The 23,076-nt window shown below is 41.0% G+C and overlaps 1 protein-coding gene across 2 annotated transcripts in view; it reads left to right on the top strand.

Annotated features, from left to right (window-relative positions):
• SLC11A2 (solute carrier family 11 member 2) overlaps window positions 1–23,076 on the top strand; it is a 37,320-nt gene that overhangs the window by 5,321 nt on the left and 8,923 nt on the right. For both annotated transcript variants that reach the window (XM_080811195.1, XM_080811196.1), the window contains exons 2-15: window positions 10,193–10,264; window positions 12,386–12,534; window positions 13,072–13,197; window positions 13,627–13,746; window positions 15,240–15,346; window positions 15,874–15,944; window positions 16,052–16,119; window positions 17,736–17,891; window positions 18,578–18,736; window positions 19,742–19,828; window positions 20,553–20,672; window positions 20,833–20,982; window positions 21,532–21,605; window positions 22,201–22,354. In XM_080811195.1, the coding sequence (XP_080667321.1) occupies window positions 10,231–10,264; window positions 12,386–12,534; window positions 13,072–13,197; window positions 13,627–13,746; window positions 15,240–15,346; window positions 15,874–15,944; window positions 16,052–16,119; window positions 17,736–17,891; window positions 18,578–18,736; window positions 19,742–19,828; window positions 20,553–20,672; window positions 20,833–20,982; window positions 21,532–21,605; window positions 22,201–22,354 (1,575 nt within the window). In that variant the 5' untranslated portion in view covers window positions 10,193–10,230. The remainder of the gene's footprint in view (window positions 1–10,192; window positions 10,265–12,385; window positions 12,535–13,071; window positions 13,198–13,626; window positions 13,747–15,239; window positions 15,347–15,873; window positions 15,945–16,051; window positions 16,120–17,735; window positions 17,892–18,577; window positions 18,737–19,741; window positions 19,829–20,552; window positions 20,673–20,832; window positions 20,983–21,531; window positions 21,606–22,200; window positions 22,355–23,076) is intronic.

The following is a 23,076-nucleotide window of genomic DNA, read 5'->3' as shown; positions in this document are numbered from 1 at the left end:
TTATTTGACAGAGAGAGAGAACACAAGTAGGCAGAGAGGCAGGCAGAGAGAGAGGGGGAAGCAGGCTCCCTGCTGAACAGAGAAGGGGTTCAGTCCCAGGACCCCAGGATCATGACCTGAGCTGAAGGCAGAGGCTTAACCTACTGAGCCACCCAGGTGCCCCTCTATTTTTAATTTTTTGAGGAATCACCATATTGTTTTCTACAGTGGTTATACCAGTTCATGTTTCCACCAACAGTGCACAAGGGTTCTCTTTTCTCCACATCATCATAAACAGTTATTTCTTGTCTTTGATACTTGTCATTTTCACTGATACAAGGGGATACCTCGTGGCTTTGATTTGCATTTCACTGATGTTTAGTGATATTGAGCATCTTTTCACGTGTCTGTTGGTCATCTGTACTTATTTGGGAAAAATGTCTATTCAGGTTCTCTGTCCAATTTTAATCAGATTATTTTTGTCTTCAGTTTTAGAAGTCCTTTATATATTTTGGATATTAACCCCTTATCAGATATATCATTTGTAAATATCTTATCCCTTTCTGTAGGTTGCCTTTTTGTTTTGTTGACTTTTCCTTTGCTGTACAAAAGCTTTTTATTTTGGGGTGTGTGTGTGTGTGTGTATATATATATATATATCTCCTTGTAACCATATATACATATGTGTGTGTGTGTGTGTGTGTGTGTGTGTGTGTGTGTATATATATATATATATATGGGGATCTGTATATATCTATATATAGATCTCTAGTTTATTTTGCTTTTGCTTCCCTTGCCTGCGTTATATCCGTAACTATGTTGGTAAGGCTGGTTGTCCAAGAGATTATTTCCTATATTTTCTTTTAGGAGGTTTATGGTTTCAGATCTCACATTTAGGTTTTTAAATCATTTTGAGTTTATTTTTGTGTATAGTGTAAGAAAGTGGTCCAGTTTCATTCTTTTGCATGTTGACTGTCCAGTTTTCCCAATGCTATTTGTTGAAGAGACGGTCTTTTTTCCATTGGATGTTCTTTCCTGCTTTGTTGAAGATGAATTGACCATATAGTTGTGGGTTCATTTCTGGATTTTCTGTTCTTTTTTTTTTTTTTTTAAGATTTTATTTATTTATTTGACAGAGAGATCACAAGTAGGCAGAGCAGCAGGCAGAGAGAGAAGGGGAAGCAGGCTTCCCGCTGAGCAGAGAGCCCGATGCCGGGCTCGATCCTAGCACCCTGGGATCATGACCTGAGCCAAAGGCAGAAGCTTAACCCACTGAGCCACCCAGGCACCCCTGGATTTTCTGTTCTGTTCCACTGAACTGTGTGTCTGTTTTTGTGCCAATACCATCATCAGGGAAATACAAATCAAAACTACAAGGAGATATCACCTCACACAGTCAGAATGGCTAAAATTAATGCAGGAAACAGGTATTGGTGAGGATGTAGAGAAAGAGGAACCCTCTTACAGTGTTGGTGGGAATGCAAACTGGCGTGGCCACTCTGGAAAACACTATGGAGTTTTTTCAAAAAGTTAAAAATAGAACTGCCTTATGATCCAGCAATTGCACTACTAGGTATTTATCCAAAGGATACAAAAATACAGATTCAAAGGGTTCAGTTAGGGATTTCATTGAATCTGTAGACTGCTTTGAGTAGTATGGATATTTTAACGATATTTATTCTTCCAATCCGTGAACATTGGTGAATCTTTCCACTTTGTGTCATCTTCAGTTTATCAGTGTGTTGTAGTTTTCAGAGTACAGGTCTTTAACCTCATTGCTTAAATTTATCCCTAGGTATTTTATTCTTTTTGGTGCAATTTTAAGTGGGATTGTTTTCTTAATTTCCCTTTTTGTTACTTCATTATTAGTGTATAGAAACACAAGAGATTTCTGTATATTAATATTGTATCCTTTGACTCTACTGAATTCATTTCTTACTTGTAATAGGGGTTTTTTTTGGGTTTTGTTTTGTTTTCTTTTGACAGAGAGAGAGATCACAAGTAGGCAGAGAGGCAGACAGAGGGAGAGAGGGAAGCAGGCAGAGAGCCCGATGTGGGGCTCAATCCCAGGACTCTGAGATCATGACCTGAGCTTGAAGGTAGAGGCTTAACCCACTGAGCCACCCAGGCACCCCTATAATAGTTTTTTGCTGGGGTCTTTAGGATTTTATGTATGTAATATCCTGTCATCTGCAGATAGTGCCAGGTTTACTTATTTACCAATCTGAATGCCTTTATTTCTTGTCTGATTGTTGCAGCTAGGACTTCCAGTACTGTGTTGAATAAAAGTGGTGATAGTGGGCATCCTTGTCTTGTTCCTGATCTTAGGGGAAAGGCTTTCAGCTTTTCACTATTGAGTATGATATTAGCTGTGGATTTGTCATAAATGGCCTTTATTATATTTTGAGGTATGTTCATTCTATACCCACTTTGTTGAGTTTTTACGATGAACAGATGTCATATTTTGTCAAATGCTTTTTCTGCATCTGCTGAGATGATTGTATGGTTTTATCCTTCTTTTTGTTAATATGGTACAGCACATTGATTTTCAGATATCCAATTTGCAGATATCAAACCACCTTTATATCCCTGAAATAAATCCCACTTGATCGTGATGAATAATCCTATTAATGTATTGTTGAATTTGGTTTGCTGATATTTTGTTGAGGGTTTTTGCATCTATATTCATCAGGGATGTTGGCCTGTAGTTTTTTGTTTTGTTTTTATTTAAGATTTATTTACTTGATGGTGGGGTAGGGGCAGAGGGAGAGGGAGACAGTGAGAATTTCAAGCAGACTGCCTGCTGAGCACAGCGAGGTGCTTGATCTCATGACCCTGAGATCTTGACCTGAGCCAAAATCAAGAATTGGATGCTTAACTGACTGAGCCCAGGTGCCCCTGAAGTGTTTTGTTTTGTAGTGTCTTTGGTATCATAGGGTTATGCTGACCTTGCAGAATGAAGTTAGAAGTTTTCCTTTCTCTTCTATTTTTTAGAATAGTTTGAGAAGAATAGGTATTAACTGTTCTTTAGATGTTTGGTAGAATACATCTGTGAAGCCATCTGGTCCTGGACTTTTGTTTGTTGGGAGTTTTGATTACTGTTTCAGTTCCATTACTGGAAATTGGTTCACATGGCTATTCTCAGCTGTTTCTTTCCCCCTCATTCCCAGTGAGGGCAAATTGAGTTTTGGAACTAATAAGGTGCATATCCTCAATGGAATGACTCAGAAAATGGAACTTATTTGTTGACATAGAATGAAAAACAAAGAAAACAATAATCTTCTATTAAAATAAAGAAGTGGCTAGTAATCTTCCTTATTAAAATACATAGAGTTTAGGGTGCCTGGGTGGCTCAGTTGGTTAAGCAACTGCCTTTGGTGCAGATCATGATCCCAGAGTCCCAGGATCGAGTCCTGCATCAGGGGAGTCTGCTTCTCCCTCTGACCTTCTCCCCTCTTATGCTCATGCTCACTCTCTCTCTCTCAAGTGGATAAATAAAATAAACAACAACAACAAAACACATAATATTCAGGAAACAATTAGCTCTCTTCAAACCACTTGAATATTTCAGAGTTTTGTTGACTCCCAGTCATCCAGGACAGGGGCTTACTTTCATGAAGAACGTCTTATATGACATAGGTGTTAGATTAATAATAGTGGTTAATAGAAATATCAAGTACTTTAGCCATAAAGGAGACTTTAAGGGAAAAGAATTTTAGAAGGATCTGGAAATGTTTACATTTTCTTCAAGACAAATGGAATTTTTCATTTTATGACAACTCCTTGTTACTCTCAAATAAACAACTCAGGTATCACTTTCTAAAGCCTAGATCTCTTGCATCTGGCAGTTTTGACTGTGTAACCAGCAGGTTGCTGGCACTGAAAAATTGTCTAAGGGAAGCATCAAGAGAGAGAAGAGGTGGCTTTGACAGTCAACTTTTATTTTATTTTATTTATTATAATCTCTATTTTTTTCCCCCAGAGAACAATTTTTGTTCAGTGTTTAAGGACTTAGCTCCTTACATGTGCTTTCATGGAGGTTTTGGGGCAGCGCCCACTGGTCTAAATTGGGGTGGAAGTGTTTGGTCCTTCCCTGTTTTGCAAGAGTGATTCCTGACTACCTTGCTGTGAATTTTGCCAGTCAACTTAAAAATTCCTGTTCACATTTATTGAAGTAGTCACTACCATGCAGACACTTCTGGTTCCCTCTATGAGAGTTCTTTTCCTACTTTAATGCTGTCTTTGATTTTATTCATATAGGGGAGGGGAGGTAAAAATAGGGGATGAATTAGAGGACTGTTCAAAGACATTCCTCTTTAAACCTTATAATTAATTTTAGGGAGACCTTTGCAATGTTGGACACAGCTCTGAAATCAGTGAAATAATTTTGAGGACTTTGTTGTCCATAGGAGAATTTTACAAGAAGTATTTCAGATTCAAAAATTTTTTTTAACTATAGGGGGAAAACAATTTAAGTTACATGTTTTTTAGTATTCAGTATTTCAGACTTTCTTAGGGGCAGTTTTTAAAACAGATTTGGGCTATCTCAATTGTTCTTTTTTTTTTTTTTTTTAATTTATTTGAGAGAGAGCAAGAGTGAAAGAGCACAAGTGGGGGAGGGGCAGAGGGAGAGGGAGAAACAGGCTCCCCGCTGAGCAGGGAGCCCAACATGGGGCTCTGTCCCAGGACCCTGGCATCATGACCTGAGCCTAAGGCAGACGCCCAACCAGCTGAGCCACCCAGATGCCCCTATCCAAATTGTTCTTAAAAAAATTGTTTTTCTAGAGTTCTTGTGAGTGGTAAGAGAGCACATGAATTCATGTTAATTAGATGTTCAGAATCGATTATAGCTAGTTTGTGTTTGGGGGATACCCAGATTAAGGAGTCAGGAAACGCTTTCTTGATTACATTACATTGAGTTACATTCACATGTAACTCCTAGTTCGTAATTTTAGAGCGTGGCTCTTTGGACACTAAGACAAAGTAGTAGTAAGTTAAGTTTTAGACAGTGTATGCCTGCCAGCTGGATAGGTATAGATCTCTGATTAATCTACTACAGAAGTTTTGTCAGAGTTCAGCTATACATCCTGAAAGTGTTCGTTCAGAAGCTGAGTGAATCCATATGAACTTTATATTTTTAAAAAATAGATAACACAAGTACATGACAAAGTTTTTTAAGTGCAAAATGGTATATAGTGTATATTCAATGAGACGTCCTTCCTTCACTTGACCTCATTTGTGCTCGCCCTCTCCTTCTCTTTGGGGACAGCATTACCTGTTTTTTGGCATGTCCCTGGGGGGTAGTCCATACATGTACATGTGTGTATTCTCTCTCTTCTTTTCTTCTTCTTCTTCTTTTTTTTTTTTTAAGATTTTATTTATTTATTTGACAGAGATCACAAGTAGGCAGAGAGGCAGGCGGTGGCGGGGTGGGGGGGTGGTGGGGTGGGAAGCAGGCTCCCTGCTGAGCAGAGAGCCCAATGCAGGGCTCAATCCCAGGACTCTGGGATCATGACCTGAGCTAAGGGTGGAGGCTTTAACCCACTGAGCCACCCAGGGGCCCCTCTTTTTCTTCTTGACATAAATGATTGTATACAATTCTATACATTGGGTTTTTTACTTGAAAACATGTCTTGGAGATTGTTACCTGTCAGTACATTTAGATTTGCGTTATTATAATAGCTGCATGGCTTTCCATCCTTTATATGTACATAGTTTATTTAACCAGTCCTCGACTAATCTAGGTTGTTTCTAGTCTTTTGATACTACAAACAATGTTACAGGAAATTTCCTTGCATATACTTTCCTTGTGTGAGTATTTCTTTAAGATCCATTGTTAGAAATAGAATTGCTGGGTCAAAGGGTATGTGCACTTTTGGCATTTTAGACAGAAAGTGTAATTTTATTAGCCTTTTTATCTTGTAAAACGTTTTTTTTTTTTTTTTTAAGTAATCTCTACACCCAGCGTGGGACTTGAACTTGAACTCATGACCCTGATATCAAGAGTCACATGCTTTATTGACTTACCCCACTTGTAAATCATTCTTTTAACATTTTTTGGAGGGGGAGAGGGAGGAAGGGTAGAGGGGAAGGGAGAATCTTAAGCAGGCTTCGCACTGGGTGATGTGGGGCTCCGTCTTACAACCCTGAGATGTGATCTGAGCTGAAGTCAAGAGTAGGACACTTAACTGACTGAGCTACTGAGGCACCCCCATTCTTAACAACTTTTGGTAAGGAATGGGATAAAATACTTATATTACATTTAACCAGGAGTGCCATTTTTTTCTGTTGTTGATTGCTGTTTGACAGGAGGAAACTTACTGGATTCGGAAGAAGGTGACACTTTATGGTTGAGGGTGAGCTAGAATATAAAGCTATCTTAATCATAATTATTAAAGTATGGCTGGATTGATTCTGGTTGCTTGTATTTCATCTTGATCTTTGCATTAATGTAGTTAAATGACTAAAACAACCTGGTGGTATGGTCCTAGAGAGCAAAACTGTTTTAGTACTAACTGCTTCTGTAGGGTCTTAAATTTTCCTGGAAATTAAATACTGTGTAGCTCACCAAGTCTAACTGACCCACTTTGTTTCCTGCCCTAGTTATATTCTGTAGACAGTGGAAGCAATAGAGCTTGTAGTTTGTTGGCTAAAAGTTTTGATGAGAAAGTTGGAATCTACAATTGTTTTTTCTTTCTTGGAATAATGCATTCCTGAGATTTCAGAGAGAAGACCAGACTTCTTGTATTTATTAGCTGTGTATGTAATTAATATATAAATAATCCCTTAGGATACTAATAACAGTTGTTTAAAATTTTATCATGAAATATTTCTGCCTAAAATTATTTAGGCAGAAAATAATTTATTTAACTATCACTTTTTTTTTAAGGTGTTATGTTTTTGAGAGAGAGTGAGAGCATGAGCAGAAGTTGGGGGAGGCAGAGGGAAAAGCAGACTCCCCACTGAGCAGGGAGCCCGATGCAGAACTCGATCCCAGGACCCTGAGATCATGACCCAAGCCGAAGGCAGAACTTAACCAACTCACCCATCCAGATGGCCCTAACTATCACCTTTATTTGTTTGTTTTTGAAATATAACTTAAAAGCTTATTTTGGGAAGGAAATTTCCTCAGATGCACTAAACACTTCTGTGACTTAAACAGGATGTCAATCATCACTACAAAAGTAATCTAATGTAATCAGTTCTTGGTGAGTAGGGCCACATTAGAAGAAACTTGAGTTATGCTGAATATAATTAATAATAATAAAATATTAATAACATTATTTTTAATAACAATGCTCTCAGAGTTGATCAAAGTATAAAGAAGGGCTCTTTGCCTCATATGAAGTGGCCCAAGACCTTTTCCTATAAGAGTTATGAAGTCCCAGAGCTGATTTGTGATATCTAATTTATTAAGGGTTAGGATAACCTGATAACCTGGCTTCTTAGAAGTATATGTAAGGGACGCCTGGGTGGCTCAGTTGGTTAAGCGGCTGCCTTCGGCTCAGGTCATGATCCCAGCATCCTGGGATCGAGTCCCACATCGGGCTCCTTGCTCCGCAGGGAGCCTGCTTCTCCCTCTGCCACTCTGTCTGCCTGTGCTCACTCTCTCTCTCTCTCTGACAAATAAATAAATAAAATCTTTTTTTTTTTTTTTTAAAGATTTATTTATTTATTTGACAGAGAGAGATCACAAGTAAGCAGAGAGGCAGGCAAAGAGAGAGAGGGAGGGAAGCAGGCTTCCTGCTGAGCAGAGAGCCCGATATGGGACTCGATCCCAGGACCCTGAGATCATGACCCGAGCCGAAGGCAGCGGCCTAACCCACTGAGCCACCCAGGCGCCCCAATAAATAAAATCTTTAAAAAAAAAAAAAAAAAGAAGTATATGTAAAATAAAAGTATAAGGGCTATGGATGGGGCCAAGGGGCTGAGCTGTGATTGGAATCCAAGTGTCTCCTGCTGTTCTCAGTGGTCAGATACATAACTCCCATTCAGAGGAGGTGCTAAAGAGGGTTTGAATGTAGACAGTGTTACTGGCATCTACTGACTGGTGTTTAGTTATCTGGTGCCTTAAAACCTGATAGGAGGGACATGGCTAGTTGTCCACTGTAACAAAACACTTGATATTGGTGATTCTAGAGATGAAAGATTATGTTTTCCAACTTAGCAAGTGATGGTATGTCTTATATCTGGGAACATGGATGAAACCTAGAATGCTACCACTCTGATAATTCTTTAAAACAGATACAGAATATATTGGTAGATTATCGAAAAAAAAAGAAAGTAGAAGAATGTTCAGATAGGAACAAGGGACAAGAGAGGAAAAGACTTTCTACAGTAAAAGATAACTAAGGAGAGGCTTTTTAACTTTTTCAGTAGGATCACTCTTACTGGGATTTAAGTGGGGGTTGGGGCTAACAATAAATATTACCTCGTCTTTCTCCTAAAATTTTTTTTAAAGATTTTATTTATTTAACAGAGAGAGAAAGATCACAAGTAGGCAGGGAGGCAGGCTGAGAGAGAGGGGGAAGCAGGCTCTCTGCTGAGCAGAGACCCCGATGCAGGGCTGGATCCCAGGACCCTGAGACCATGACCTGAGCTGAAGGCGGAGGCTTAACCTATGAGCCAGCCAGGTGCCCCTCTCCTTGTAAATTTGAAATCAACTGAGAAGTAGATTCCTTAATCAGTAAACTGAAATGTAAAAAAATCAGCCTTATTGGTGGGGTTGACTGGAGAATATTCCATAGATCTGTGGCCAAATGGGCTTATGACCATCCCCCCACCCCCACCCCAGTTAAACTTGACCTAACAGGGTGATAGACCTCTGGGACAACCACTCATCCACGATAGAGGGAAGTGCTGGGTGGCATCATGCAGACTATGCCTAGTCCTCCTGGTGCCTCATCTTTCCCTGAGTGCCCAGGAAGGGATAGCCATAGTGATTAGTTTCTTCTTTCGGTTGTTGAAGGGTTAGGGAATGAGAAACGTTATAGGGGAAGTCTCTCTCTCCTCAGGGAAATATGAGGCTGGCAAATAATGGCCCTCCACGACAGTATGGTGGTGAGGTGCTTTTCTCCCCGCTTTGCAGAAAATTGAATCGTGAGCTTAAATTGTTTCTTAGATCAAAAAGAATAATAAAAAAAAAAGAGTCATAGATCTTTGTACTTAAAAACTTGTAAACGTTGGGAGAAATCAGTCTGGTTTTAAATAAATATTTGAGTTAATCTGGAAGCAAAGGCAGAGACTGGGGGATTGCTTAGCAGCCTCTTTGTGGATGCTTATTAAAAAGTATTTGCCTGGGGGCACTTGGGTGGCTCAGTGGGTTAAAGCCTCTGCCTTCAGCTCAGGTCATGATCCCAGGGTCCTGGGATCGAGCCCCCCACATCAGGCTCTCTGCTCAGCGGAGAGCCTGCTTCCCCCTCTCTCTCGGCCTGCCTCTCTGCCTGCTTGTGATCTCTGTCTGTCAAATAAATAAATAAAATCTTAAAAAAAAAAAAAAGTATTTGCCGGGACGCCTGGGTGGCTCAGTTGGTTAAGCGGCTGCCTTTGGCTCAGGTCATGATCCCAGCGTCCTGGGATCGAGTCCCACATCGGGCTCCTTGCTTGGCGGGGAGCCTGCTTCTCCCTCTGCCTCTGCCTACCACTCTATCTGCCTGTGCTCACTCAGTCTCTCTCTAACAAATAAATAAATTAAAAAAAAATTAAAATAATAAAAAAATTTTTAAAAAAAGGTATTTGCCTACTTCCCTGAAATACCTTTTGCTTCAGTTTGGTTTTAAAGTCTTGCTAGCAAAAAGTGATTAAGACTCTTTAATTTTTTTTATTTTTTTACTTAAAGATTTTTATTTATTTATTTGACAGAGAGAGATCACAAGTAGGCAGAGATGCAGGCAGAGGGTAGGAGGAAGCAGGCTCCCTGCTGAGCAGAGAGCCCGATGTGGGGCTCGATCCCAGGACCCTGAGATCATGACCTGAGCCAAAGGCAGAGGCCCCAACCCACTGAGCCACCCAGGCGCCCCAAGACTCTTTAATTTTTATTAACTATCTCTTAATAATGCTCTGAAAGCTGTAATTATTTTCAAGGTTCTCTAATTTAGAAGAAGAATTATTCTTTTCATCTAGTATGGGGTCAGTTGTACAGAGTAACAAAATGCTGGTTCTGAACTTATTATTTTGTTCTTGCTCATTCCTGTCTCCCTTTTCTCCTTTCCAGAATCCTATTCTAAGAGCTCGGACACTCAGGCATCTACCATGGTGTTGGGTCCTGAACAGAAGATGCCAGATGGTAATTTATAGCTGTGTTATCGGCTGAGTTTTACTTGGAATTTCGTTTAAATCAGTAATAGAAATTGACCATATTTTCCTTCTTGTCATCCATCACAACAAAAATTGTTCTTAACTCCTCTTCCCTAGCTAACAGTATCATCATAGAGGCCTGCTCCAATCAGGTCCAATCCAGTCACCATCCAGTAACTTAAGCTGTAAATGATAACCATGAAGATCTGTCTCCTATCTTATTTCCAGTTCTGAGATGAGCCAAGATTAGCTGCAAGTTTGGTTTCTGTAGCAGTAATGCTTCCAAGGGCAAGTGTTAATCACAGGCCTGGCATAAAAACCTTTAGAATGCTTTGGCTCTTCACAGCACTGTGATATTTACATTAAGGAACAGTAAAATACCCAGCAAACACATTTAACTGTGTAATCCATCAGAGGGAGTTTTCTATTTCTTTCTAATCTGAATTTCCCCTTCAGAATTTTTATTCCTTTTCTTTAAATTTCCTCATAATTCAGGGCCATTTCACGGAAGTGGGTCAGTTCCCTATAGAAAGAAGCTTTTGTTTTTCTAATTGGATGTTACAAGGATTTCTTGGAAACCCTGACATTAGAGCCATTTGATGGCTACCAAACTCGGCTTTGTATCCTTCTGGCAGATTAGCCCTTTTCTCCCAGACCCTCCCCTTACCAGCATTTAAGATTACCGGCAAAATGCAGGACCTGGAAATGCTGATAAGCAGTCTAAGATGAGCCCTCCTGTCACGAGGGTGCCCACACTCCATGACCCGAAGCTCTTCACAGCAGGCCTGAGTCAGGAGGCAAAGGGTTCCTGTTTGGTGGTTTCCCTGCAGCTTCAGATTTTAACCTAACTGTGGCAGGATTTTTCAACTTCCACATTTTTTGAGAAGCCTGACAGAGGTATAATGTCCGAGGACCATTCTTTGGCTCAATCCTACCAAATAATGGATGGGGGTGGGGGCAGAGTAGGGTAGTAACTAGATGGACCTAGTTCTGTTCTTCTGAAAGTTAGGATTTTAGGTTACGGGGATGGCTAGACAGGGAGTGTTATATTTTGAGCCCTAGGCATCAGTGTATTCAGAAGAAAATGAGATGATACTAAAAGTTGCCAACTGGGAATGCAGAAGTGTGAAAGTAGGAAAACCATTGTGTGGTGAGCGTTAAAACTGACCCAGAGCAAAGTGACTTGGGAGGAGGGGTGAGAGGGAGCTTTTTTTACCATAAGCTTTTTTTAGTTTCCTGAATTTCCATCCATGTGAATGTAGTGCCTAATAAAGAATGGTAATTATTCTATATTAAAAATATAGATGAAGGGCACCTGGGTGGCTCAGTTGGTTGGGCGACTGCCTTCAGTTCGGGTCATGATCCCGGAGTCCTGGGATCGAGTCCCACATCAGGCTCCCAGCTCCATGGGAAGTCTGCTTCTCCCTCTGACCTCCCCTCTCATGCTCTTTCACTCTGTCTCTCTCTCAAATAAATAAATAAATAAATAAATTTAAAAATATAGATGAAAATAAAATATTGGAAATAAATTGAGTAGAGCCAGGTTGGTCTTGTGCATTTAGGTGTTTAAAAGATTTAATTTAAAAGTTACTAAGGAGGGGGCCCCTGGGTGGCTCAGTGGGTTAAAGCCTCTGCCTTCGGCTCGGGTCATGATCTCAGGGTCTTGGGATCGAGCCCTGAATCGGGCTCTCTGCTCGGCGGGGAGCCTGCTTCCTCCTCACTCTCTGCCTGCCTCTCTGCCTACTTGTGATCGCTCTCTCTCAAATAAATAAATAAAATCTTTAAAAAAAAAAAAAAAGTTACTAAGGAGGGGCGTCTGGGTGGCTTAGATGGTTAAGTGTTTGCCTTCAGCTCAGATCATGATCCCAAGGTCCTGGGGTGGAGCCCCACATCGGTCTCCCTGCTGGGTGGGAAGCCTGCTTCTCCCTCTCCCACTCCCCCTCTTGTGTTCCCTCTCTCGCTGTGTCTCTCTCGGTCAAATAAATAAATAAATATGAATAAATAAAATCCCTCTCTCTCTCAAATGAATAAATAAGATCTTTTAAAAAAAAGTTACTAAGGACAAGTTGTTAGTGTTCATTTTTATTTCTTCTTAAATCTGTTAATTTAGATGATGTTTCTGGAGACCATGGGGACTCTCCCAGTCTTGGTGCCCTCAACCCTGCCTATAGTACCTCATCTCTCCCCCAGTCCGAGGAGCACTCACAGGAGCCCTTTACCACCTACTTTGATGAGAAGATCACCATTCCTGAAGAAGAGGTTAGTGACAAATCCTTGGAGGAAAACGTTATTTAGGGAAGACTTAGGAGTGGAAAGTCTGCTGAACAACTCAAGAGCAACGGCCTCAGATCTAATTTTGGCAAGCAGTCTCTGAAGACAACTTTTGTAATCAGAGTAACTGTTTACAGTAACTTTCAGGAAAACGAGGACCTTGAGAACAGTTGCCACATTGTACTAGTGATTATTTTTTGATCTAGAAAGTATGAATTTCATGTGTTTTACAGTAGCTTTTGTCCCTTTTCAGTGGTGGTTGGGCACAAGGGTACTGATACTCATACTCAGGTTTTAGAATGAGAGGCTGGTGGATGGAAAGAGCAGGTAAGGGAAGGGCTCTTATTTGGACAGAGAAGTGGCCAGGTTATTGGTAAGAAGTGGATAAGATGAAGTTGAAGTTGGGCACACCCAATATGCAGAAGATGATATTGTTGCTTTATATGTGAAAAAAAAAAAAAACAGATAAATTAGATCAGTAGTTTGGAGGTGATAATTAGTTTGATCTCTTCCTCTCTTGTATAGTATTCTTGTTTTAGCTTTCGTAAACTCTGGGCTTTCACGGGACCCGGCTTTCTTATGAGCATTGCCTACTTGGATCCAGGAAACATCGAATCTGATTTGCAGTCTGGAGCAGTGGCTGGATTTAAGGTGAACATCTAGTCCTCTCTCTGCCCCTGTTAAACACATGCAGTCCACCCTCACATCCTTTCCCCCTTCTCTGCCTGTTGGATATCATCAGCCTTGGCAGTTACATACAACTTCATTGGCAGTGACACTTGGGTGAAAAGTACTTTGCCATCTGGTTTTTAAAATTTATTTTATGTACATAGTTAGCTTTAACATTTATTTTCTTTTATCCAGTCCACATAGTTTGCCTTGAACAAGGGAGAAATTAAGGCTCAGAAAGGTGTGAGATGACCTAGCAGGTTATGTGCAGAACCTGATACAGATCTCCAGGTCATTTGATTCTTGAGCTGGGCTCTTTCTGAATGTATTTCTTATTCACATTGCCAAACAACCAAATGAAAACACTCCAGTTGTATAAGAGTGTTATGATGGGATTTTTTTCTTCTCTAGTTGCTCTGGGTTCTTCTGTTGGCCACCGTTGTGGGGCTGCTGCTCCAGCGCCTTGCAGCCAGACTGGGCGTGGTCACGGGGTTACATCTTGCTGAAGTGTGTCATCGTCAGTATCCCAAGGTGAGCCATGTAGTGTCCTATTTGTCACTCATCTCAGAAAAACCTAGGTGTCTGACAGAATGTGCTGGCCTCATGGTATATACTGAAATAGTGGAGGACTTAGTGGTCAGGGGCCCTGCGGATCAGTTCCAGGGGAAATTCTGTAGCCTCTCTTGCTGCCAACCCCATAGTTCTATACTTCTTTTGAATTTAAATTGAGATTCATTTTTTGCCAGAAAGCTTCCTTGGAAAAATTCAGTTAGAGTAAATATTTACCATTCATTTTGCCTTCTGATATCTAGTAGTGCCGAGCCCATGGAGGGGTGGGAGTGCTTTAAGCACTTTCATTCATACATCCATATTCCTAATACACGTATTTTCTTTTTTGTTTGACTTTGTCATCAATTTGAAAAATAAGGTATTCTCTTTTACTATAAACTCTATGTGGCAGGATCTTTAGATTTGTTAAGAATTATTTTTCAATTGACTCTGACCCTGGAAGTTACACTGTCTTCCACAGCTCTTTTCTGGACATTTTGGGCCTTTTCTTACTGCTGCCTAAGGCAGGAATGGACCCTATGTCTGGAAGATAGTGTTAACCTAGCTTCATCTTTAGATAAGATAATGATCTACCTCTGGTTTGTCCTAAATGTATAATCTCCTTTTCTGACTCTGAAAAACTATCCTTATCTGATTTTTTCCCCCCTTATATGCTTCTCAGAAAAAACCTTAGTAATTTTATAATTTCTTGTAGTTTCTATTCACGTATATTAACAGTTGTTTTTTGTGACCATTTTTTGTGTCGTAGATACCTGAAGCTGTTGTGTTGGGTTTTCTTTGTTTTGTTTTGTTTTGGTTTGGTTTTTTTTGTTTGTTTGTTTTCTCTTGGCCTCTGTGAGCCAGTATTAACTAAATTTGTCTTTCAGCTGGATCGTTTGACCAGATTAGGTTCCCTTTTTGTTATATGCCACTCTGTTTCAACCAGTTTGCTTGGAGTCCCTTTACATATTTGTCCTTTTTCACTTGCTTATATATCATCATTACATTAAGGTTGACCCCAGCCTCTTCGTTTTTATTTTATCTCTTCAGCCATGGTCAGGATAATTGTCTTCTGTGGTCATTTTCTATTCTCTCCTGAACAGTATATTGACCAGGTTAGCATCCTCATTTCCCCCTAAAACTTTTGGATTGTTTTTAGGCAGGAAATTAAGTGGAAATTAATGATCGGAAATTCCATTCCTCTATTGAGTGGAAGGTAAGAGAAAAAATTAGGATCAGCTGCTGTCCTGACCTTGGCTTGTAGGCATCACCACATAGAAGCACCCTTGCTTTCTGCAGCTGGGGGCACAGTGCAGTGACAGGCCAGCTGTAGCCCAGTTCTGGTACTTCATCTCTAGACTGAAGCCTTATGGAGGAATGTTGATGGGTCAGTGCCAAATGTGAATTCCAAACTATAGGGAAAGTTCTTAAAAATGATTAATTAGAGCTATGTCTTTCTGCTGTTTGGTATTTAGGTCCCACGAATTATCCTATGGCTGATGGTGGAGTTGGCTATCATTGGCTCAGATATGCAAGAAGTTATTGGCTCAGCCATTGCCATCAATCTCCTGTCTGTAGGAAGGTGAGGGGGTTTTCCTCCAGAAAGTAATATTTTGCTAGATTTCAAAGCAAATGTAAAAACAAAAACCAAATTAATTTTCAGTTTTCAAGATTCAATTCAAGTATTATTTTTTCTGTGGAACCTTTCTGGAGCCACCTTCTCTCCCAGCAGCTGTAGGCTCTGTATGTTCGTGTTCTCACGTTGGGTTATGCATCCCTCTGTTCTACAGTGTGTGACATGTGTGTTACAATTATGTATTTGTATATCAGTTTGTCCCACTAGACAGTGAGCTCCTTGAGGGGTAAGACGCATACTTTTCAGCTTTGCATCCTAAATGTCTGACTTAGTAGACAATGTTTGAATGAATGTAGTTCGTTCATTTGGTGCTGTGATCCTAAACTACCCAAGGCCTGACCTCCTGCCACTGTCCCCTCTCCCACGAGTCCTTACTTCTCCAAGTGTTGTGTATCTGGAGAGCTGTTGGAAAGAAAGTGGTTTTCAACGTTTCCTTTCTTCCCATTAATCTCCATTTCTTGTCTCTGACCTAGGGTTCCTCTGTGGGGTGGAGTTCTCATCACCATTGCAGATACCTTTGTATTTCTCTTTTTGGACAAATATGGTAAGGAGACTGGGAATGGAGGGGTCCGTGAAAGGAGCTACTTCCCTTCATCTGGCTGGTGGAGAAGTCTGCCTTCTGTGAGCTCACTATGGCATTTTCCCCTTTAGGCTTACGGAAGCTAGAAGCATTTTTTGGCTTTCTTATCACCATTATGGCCCTCACATTTGGATATGAGGCAAGTGTTGCAGGCTATTCATTACTTTTTATAACCAAAAAAGAGGGGGTTGTTTTGCCTTTTCTTTTAAGACTGTATAATGCTAGGATGGTTTAATTTTATCACATGTGTTAACAAAAAGCCAGTTCGGCCTAGGCCAATTTTGAAGAAATATGATCTGTAGAGACTAGTCTCTGGGAAGGCCTGCTGGTCTCCTAGGTCAAAAATGACCAGATTTTGTAGGACTTTCTAGACTAGACTCCCTGGTTCCAAGTTGGCTAGCCCCATTACAGAGCAGCCTTAGAGAGAGTTAGGGAGGGAGTTGCAGCATTGTTCCTGGCTGTTAACTTGGAGGGGTTCTGGTTTTGCTTATCCTGGCTTATACCACCTGCAGCTTGAACTTTCTCTGTATTGCAAGTTAATGAACTATACAGGATATAGTGGGTGTTTCCTGGTTTGTTCCCCAACCCGGATACTCCTAAGAATCAGTACCATTATATGCAGTAATGGCAGCTTTCTTTCTTTTTTAAGATTTTATTAATTTATTTGACAGCACAAGCAGGGGGAGCGGGAGAGAGAGAAACAGGCTCCCCACTCAGCAGGGAGCCCCATGTGGGGCTCAATCCCAGGACCCTGGCATCATGACCTAAACCGAAGGCCACTCAGGCGCCCTGATAGTAGTTTTCTATGTCCAATTGTTATAAACTCATTTTTGCTCATTGGCCTGGCTGAACTTCTAAAAGTACATCTAATCTGGGATGCCTGGGTGGCTGGTTCAGTTGGTTAAGCATCTGACTTGATTTTTTGGGTCGTGTCATGATCTCAGGGATATGATTCTCTCTTCCACTGCCCCTCTCCCTGCTCACACTCTCTATTTCTAAAAGAAATAAAATCTTTTTAAAAAGCACATCTGATCTGTGAGTAGATTATGCAATAGATTACTCTAAGGCTTCCAAGAGAAAGGCTGAACCAGGGAAAAGTACGTATGAGAAATATTTATGAATGTGTCTCAGCATACATTAGTGGCAAACATAGGTGATTTTTTTTTTTTAAAGATTTTATTTATTTATTTGACAGACAGAGATCACAAGTAGGCAGAGAGGCAGGCAGAGAGAGAAGAGGAAGCAGGCTCCCCACTGAGCGAGAGCCCGATGCGGGCCTCGATCCCAGGACCCTGGGACCATGACCTGAGCTGAAGGCAGAGGCTTTAACCCAATGAGCCACCCAGGCGCGCCAAACATAAGTGATTTTTAGATAAACATAGGTGAATAGAGGCATAAATATGGATAATCAAGAATTGACCATATTCTTGGGTCTGTCTCATAGGAGCAGTTGTGAAAATAATGTCAGTGAGGCCCTTAGCAGCCATCTAATTCTTTAGAATATTAATGACATTCTCTACACATCTACTTTGTATATCTAAAATATGATGTGAAATATTTGGATATCCCAGGCCTGAATTCTCAGACCTCTGGAAGCAAGTCCCTCACGCTGCTTGGTTTTCTGATGGTTCTATATTCCTCATTATTCTAGGTGGTTATTGAAGAAAGTGTTGTAAGGAGCAATGGATGCTAAATGTTTCCTAGTACTGTGTTACTCCCCTGGTCTCATATTCTAATAGTTATGTTGGTATGTAGTATGTTACAGTGAAACCCAGCCAGAGCCAGGTACTCAAGGGCATGTTCCTGCCATCCTGTTCAGGCTGCCACACCCCACAGATCGAGCAGGCTGTGGGCATCGTGGGAGCTGTCATCATGCCACACAACATGTATCTGCATTCTGCCTTAGTCAAGGTGAGTATGGCCCTTATATCTGTGTTGTCCAGATAGTTTATGTTTCCTTTAGTTGCAGGGAACACACACTTAGTTGAAAAGTATTAGAGCTAGGAGAGAAAGGTTTTCCCACGGTTGGATGTTTATAAACTTCGCACACTCAGACTGTTTTTGTCACAAAGGTGACCAGAAATAAGTGACCCCACAGAGAAACTGGGACTAAAATTCTTCATAAAAGGTCCAAAAGTGCACCAAATCTCTTGTTTTTAATCCCAAAAGACTAAAAAAAAAAAAAAAATCCTAAGAGACTGAGTGACCTTGAGGAGATCAGGAGTAAAGAGCCCAACCAAGGTTTTATCAGTCATCTTATACAATAGTTTGCTGGGAGATCTCAGAGATCTTTATAATTAAGGTTGTTAGGACTGAAAATCAGGTGGTTTTTTTTATGTCAGTGGTTCTTCTAGCCACAGTAACTGAGAGCTCAGTAGCACATAGTCATCATTTCCTGTTTGAGGAGCGTGCAGTGTTGTCAGAGGGTCTTGAGGTCCTTACTCACTTACTGAGCCAGGATGTAAGTAAGTTTTCTCACATTTCTTGTGGTCAGTTGTTTGCCCTCTAAATCTTTCAGCTAACTCCAAACTTACGAAACAGTACAAGGAAACTTGTTCTAACTAATCAAAAAATGACTTTGACATTTATCTCTCTAGTCCAGACAGGTAAACCGAGCCAATAAGCAGGAAGTTCGAGAAGCTAATAAGTACTTTTTCATTGAATCCTGCATTGCTCTCTTTGTTTCCTTCATCATCAACGTCTTCGTCGTCTCAGTCTTTGCTGAAGCATTTTTTGAAAAAACCAACGACCAGGTGGTGAGTAAGCCAGGGTCATGAGTGGTAGTGAATGTGAGGGTAGTGAAGGCCGGAAGACAGGAAGAGTGACAGGGACTTGGAGCTCAGGGGAAACAGATCTCCAGGCTCAGGGCTGCCCCCTCATCATGGCACTAGTCAGGGTCTAGAGTCTGGGGTTAGGCCAGGCCTGGACCCATGTTTCTAAGCTATTGGCTCAGAAGGGAGTTTGCCTCAGAATAAAGACTGCCTCACGCTGTTGTGTTTGTGCCTTCATGTCTGTTTGGCTCTTTGTCATCATCCCCTTTTGTTTCCTGTTTATCAACTGCCAGCCTGCTTGCCAGTCCTGCATTTGGAGGTGAGTACAGGTAGGGAGGAGTCAACAAACAGAATGCAGAAACTGACTAAGATATACTCTTTTGTATTTTGAATACTCTATTGTCTTGATTCCTGATGGCCTATCTATAGGACCTCTGACTCCTGGCTCTGCTATGACTAAGGAGTCCTCTCATATTTCTTAAGGGCCCTCTCCTCCTGCCATCACTTAAAGCGAGCCAGCATTCATGTATTACCATGCACACTCTTTTTTTTTTTTTTTTTTAAGATTTTATTTATTTGACAGAGACACAGCGAGAGAGGAAACACAAGCAGAGGAAGTGGGAGAGGGAGAAGCAGGCTTCCCACCAAGCATAGAGACCGATGAGGGGCTCGATCCCAGGACCCTGGGATCATGACCTGAACTGAAGACACTTAACAACTGAGCCACCCAGGCGCCCCACCATGCACACTCTTAACTTAGTAAATATTTTTGATAGCATGAGGGTGTAGAAGGATTATGGAAGAAGACCATAAGTGCCATTACTGCCAGTCCCTGCTCTCATTACAACCTGTATCCAGTGTCTTAACTTCCAGCCTATGTCTCCTAGGTGACTTGCATGTGACCTGTAGTTTGTGATCTGTAGGAATGCTCTTCTGGTCTGGTCCTTGCCTCAAGAATAAAAGTTGCTCCTGAACTGCTTTGTGTTCCAGATTGCAGTCTGTAGAAATAACAGCAGTCCCCACACTCACCTTTTTCCTGATGATAACTCAACACTGGCGGTGGACATCTACAAAGGGGTAAGCCTTTTCAGATTTGTAATCACTGCTCCTGAATTAGTATTCTTGGCATAGTATCTGATAATTTTCTGTGGGTTCACTTCAGAGCTGAAACTGTCTTCTCTGGAGTGTCATTTACTTCAGAGGTCTAGGTGCCAGGCAAGCATTTTTGGATTATGTGGGAGGGAATAGAGGATCAGCTAAAAGATGAACTGTAGAGTTATGGTGGTAGTATAGTGTTTTATAGGATGTTAATGGGGGGAGACTAAAGAAAGTGCTCCTGGTAAAGTATTCTTTATTGGGACCTCTCAGTCCCTTTTATGCTAGTTACATTATGAACCTCCCAAGAGTAGAATGCATAATTTATGTAGTATTTCCCAAATGTATGTGACCTTTCTCTTCACTCCTGTTACTATCTTCCAGGATAGTGTGTTAAGTAATATAATTTGGGAAATGTTGTGTAGACCTTCTTTCTTTTTCTTTTTCTTTTTTTTTTTAAATTTTAAACATATTTAAGATATAGATTGAGGATGAAGGCTTTAGAAAGTTGGAGAAAAGACTTAAGCAGAGGAATGAAGGAGTATCCAGCAAAATTTGGGTTGAAAGCCCCTAAAATGAGGTCAGGTCCTGAGTCTGGCTTCTGTGGAGTAGCACCCAGCACAGCGCTTGCTCCAGAGCAATTTTGTTTTGGTCATTGTCTAAGCAGATCATTGACAAAAACATCTTTCTCCCTTGCCTCCCCCAGGGTGTTGTACTGGGATGTTACTTTGGGCCAGCTGCACTCTACATCTGGGCTGTTGGGATCCTGGCTGCAGGACAGAGCTCCACCATGACAGGAACTTACTCTGGCCAGTTTGTCATGGAGGTATGTGCTGTTTTGACTGGTATAGAGTAGAGAAAGAAAACATTGATTGCCCTTTTGTGATGTCTTCTTAATCCCATGTTTCTAGGGTCTTCCTGAACCTCCCAAACCTTTTTCTGTTTCCTGTTCTAGACGTTTATCCTGCTTCTGGGTTTTCTTCCAGGGATTCTTGAACCTAAAATGGTCACGCTTTGCCCGAGTGATTCTGACCCGCTCTATTGCCATCATCCCCACTCTGCTTGTTGCCATCTTCCAGGATGTAGAGCATCTAACAGGGATGAATGACTTCTTGAATGTTCTGCAGAGCTTACAGGTGAGGAGGGAGCTGGGGGAAGCCCCATCCTATTTAATCAGGCAGTGTTATATATTGCCGTTAGGTACCAAGCCTGTAGTGTTGGGTCCTGGGGAAAATTTAGAGGAAGAAAGAGGCACAGTCTCGGTAAATGTATGGAATCCCTGGTATCTGAAAAGCTTTTAGAAATGTTTTGGTTTGTAAAAGCCTGTTGAATGGGAATTAATGTTTAATTATATATAGAGTATAAAATTACTGTTTTTTTATCCAAGCAAACATTAAATAACATAGGACATGGCTAGGTCCGATTGAGGTTAAAAAAGCAAGGCAGATAGGAATGTTTATAAAGACACTGGATCAGAATCGGTATCCATCAACAGAATAAAGACATCAGATCAGACGACTCCATAGGTTTCAACATAATGCATGAGCAGCTTGGGATGATAGGAGTAATTTCTCATGAGGTAGATGAGACAGGTTATGTGTTTCCGTTGTGCTAATAGTGTTGCTCTTGGGGGTAATACAAGGATCTCCAGTAGCCCCATCTGATCTCCATTCTTTCTCTTCCAGCTTCCCTTTGCTCTGATACCCATCCTCACGTTTACAAGCTTGCGGCCAGTAATGAATGACTTTACCAATGGAATGTGAGTGTACTTCTCTCAGTTCCCCAAAAATATGTGGGGAAGCATATCTTCATTGAATAGACCAGTGAGAAAATGAGTCATGTGGGGAGAACCACATGTTTTGAGAGGTGAATGCTAGAGCGGCCCCTTAGTTTTTGGCTCAGAGAACAGAGACTATGAATGCAGTAAAGAAGGCAAGCACATTTATCGTTTCTAGCATGAGAAAGTTCCACTCTTAGGGCTTTAATTCTTTAGCTTTAGTCACTGAAGTGTAAAGCACCTTAATTCCATGTTAAATGATCTTAATGAGAAAAGCATAAACAAATACCTTTTATGTACTTCTTGAAAGGGTATGGGGTATTTGAAATTATTTGTTGCATCTCTAGGTACTTGAGACTTGTTGCATTTTTAGGGACTTAAATATTAAGGATTATTTGGTAGTATTTTTCCCCCCTCTTTCTCCCTATTGGTGTTTTACTTGGGACATGATAAGAATAATTTTCAGTGCATTTTGAGATGCCTCTTAGTCCTGTCCTGTCTACTCCACAGGACAGTGTCCTTTTCTGCTTGTGAATGAGTTAAACTATTCCCCCAGTGACTGATGATTCTTTTACAGAGGCTGGAGGATTGCAGGCGGGATATTGGTCCTTATCGTCTGTTCCATCAACATGTACTTTGTCCTGGTTTATGTCCAGGAACTAGGGCATGTGGCACTGTATGTGGTAGCTGCTGTGGTCAGTGTGGCTTATCTGAGCTTTGTATTTTACCTGGTAAGTCTTTTCAGAAGGGGGCAGGGGTGTAGGTATCAGACATGGTAGAGATGGGGCTTATGAACACTAAAATGAAAGGATCCAAAAGAGCAAAAAAGCAATCTTTTTTCTTTTTTCCTTTCCTTTTTTTTTTTTTTTTTTTAAAGCACATAGCAGTCCTATCTCCAGGTTAATGAGACTGTTTATGTGAAATTGTTAAGTAACCTGTGGTTAAACAATATTTTTAACCATAAAATTTATTTTGCTCATAAGAGGTGTCATGTTACTTCTGTCTGGTTTCCATTCTTAGTAATTCCTGATAAGAGGGGCACCTGGGTGGCTCCGTTGGTTAGGCATCTGCCTTCAGCTCAGGTCATGATTTCAGGGCTCTGGGATCAAGCCTCATTTCAGGCTCCCTGCTCGGTGGGGAGTCTGCCTCTCCTCCCTCTGCCTGCTTATGCTTGTGCTCTCTTTCAAATAAATTAATTAATGGGGTGCCTGGGTGGCTTAGTGGGTTAAAGCCTCTGCCTTCGGCTCAGGTCATGATCTCAGGGTCCTGGGATCGAGACCCACATCGGGCTCTCTGCTTGGCGGGGAGCCTGCTTCCCCCTCTCTCTCTGCCTGCCTCTCTGCCTGCCTCTCTGCCTACTTGTGATCTCTATCTGTCAAATAAATAAATAAAATCTTTTTAAAAAATTAATTAATTAATAACTTTTTAAAAAATTCCTGATAAGAGAGTATCG

The sequence above is a fragment of the Martes martes genome, assembly GCF_963455335.1.
Source record: "Martes martes genome assembly, chromosome: 8".
Classification (NCBI taxonomy): domain Eukaryota; kingdom Metazoa; phylum Chordata; class Mammalia; order Carnivora; family Mustelidae; genus Martes; species Martes martes.
The sequence above is the reverse complement of the archived record's forward strand: the minus strand, read 5'-3'. Positions and strand labels throughout refer to the sequence as shown.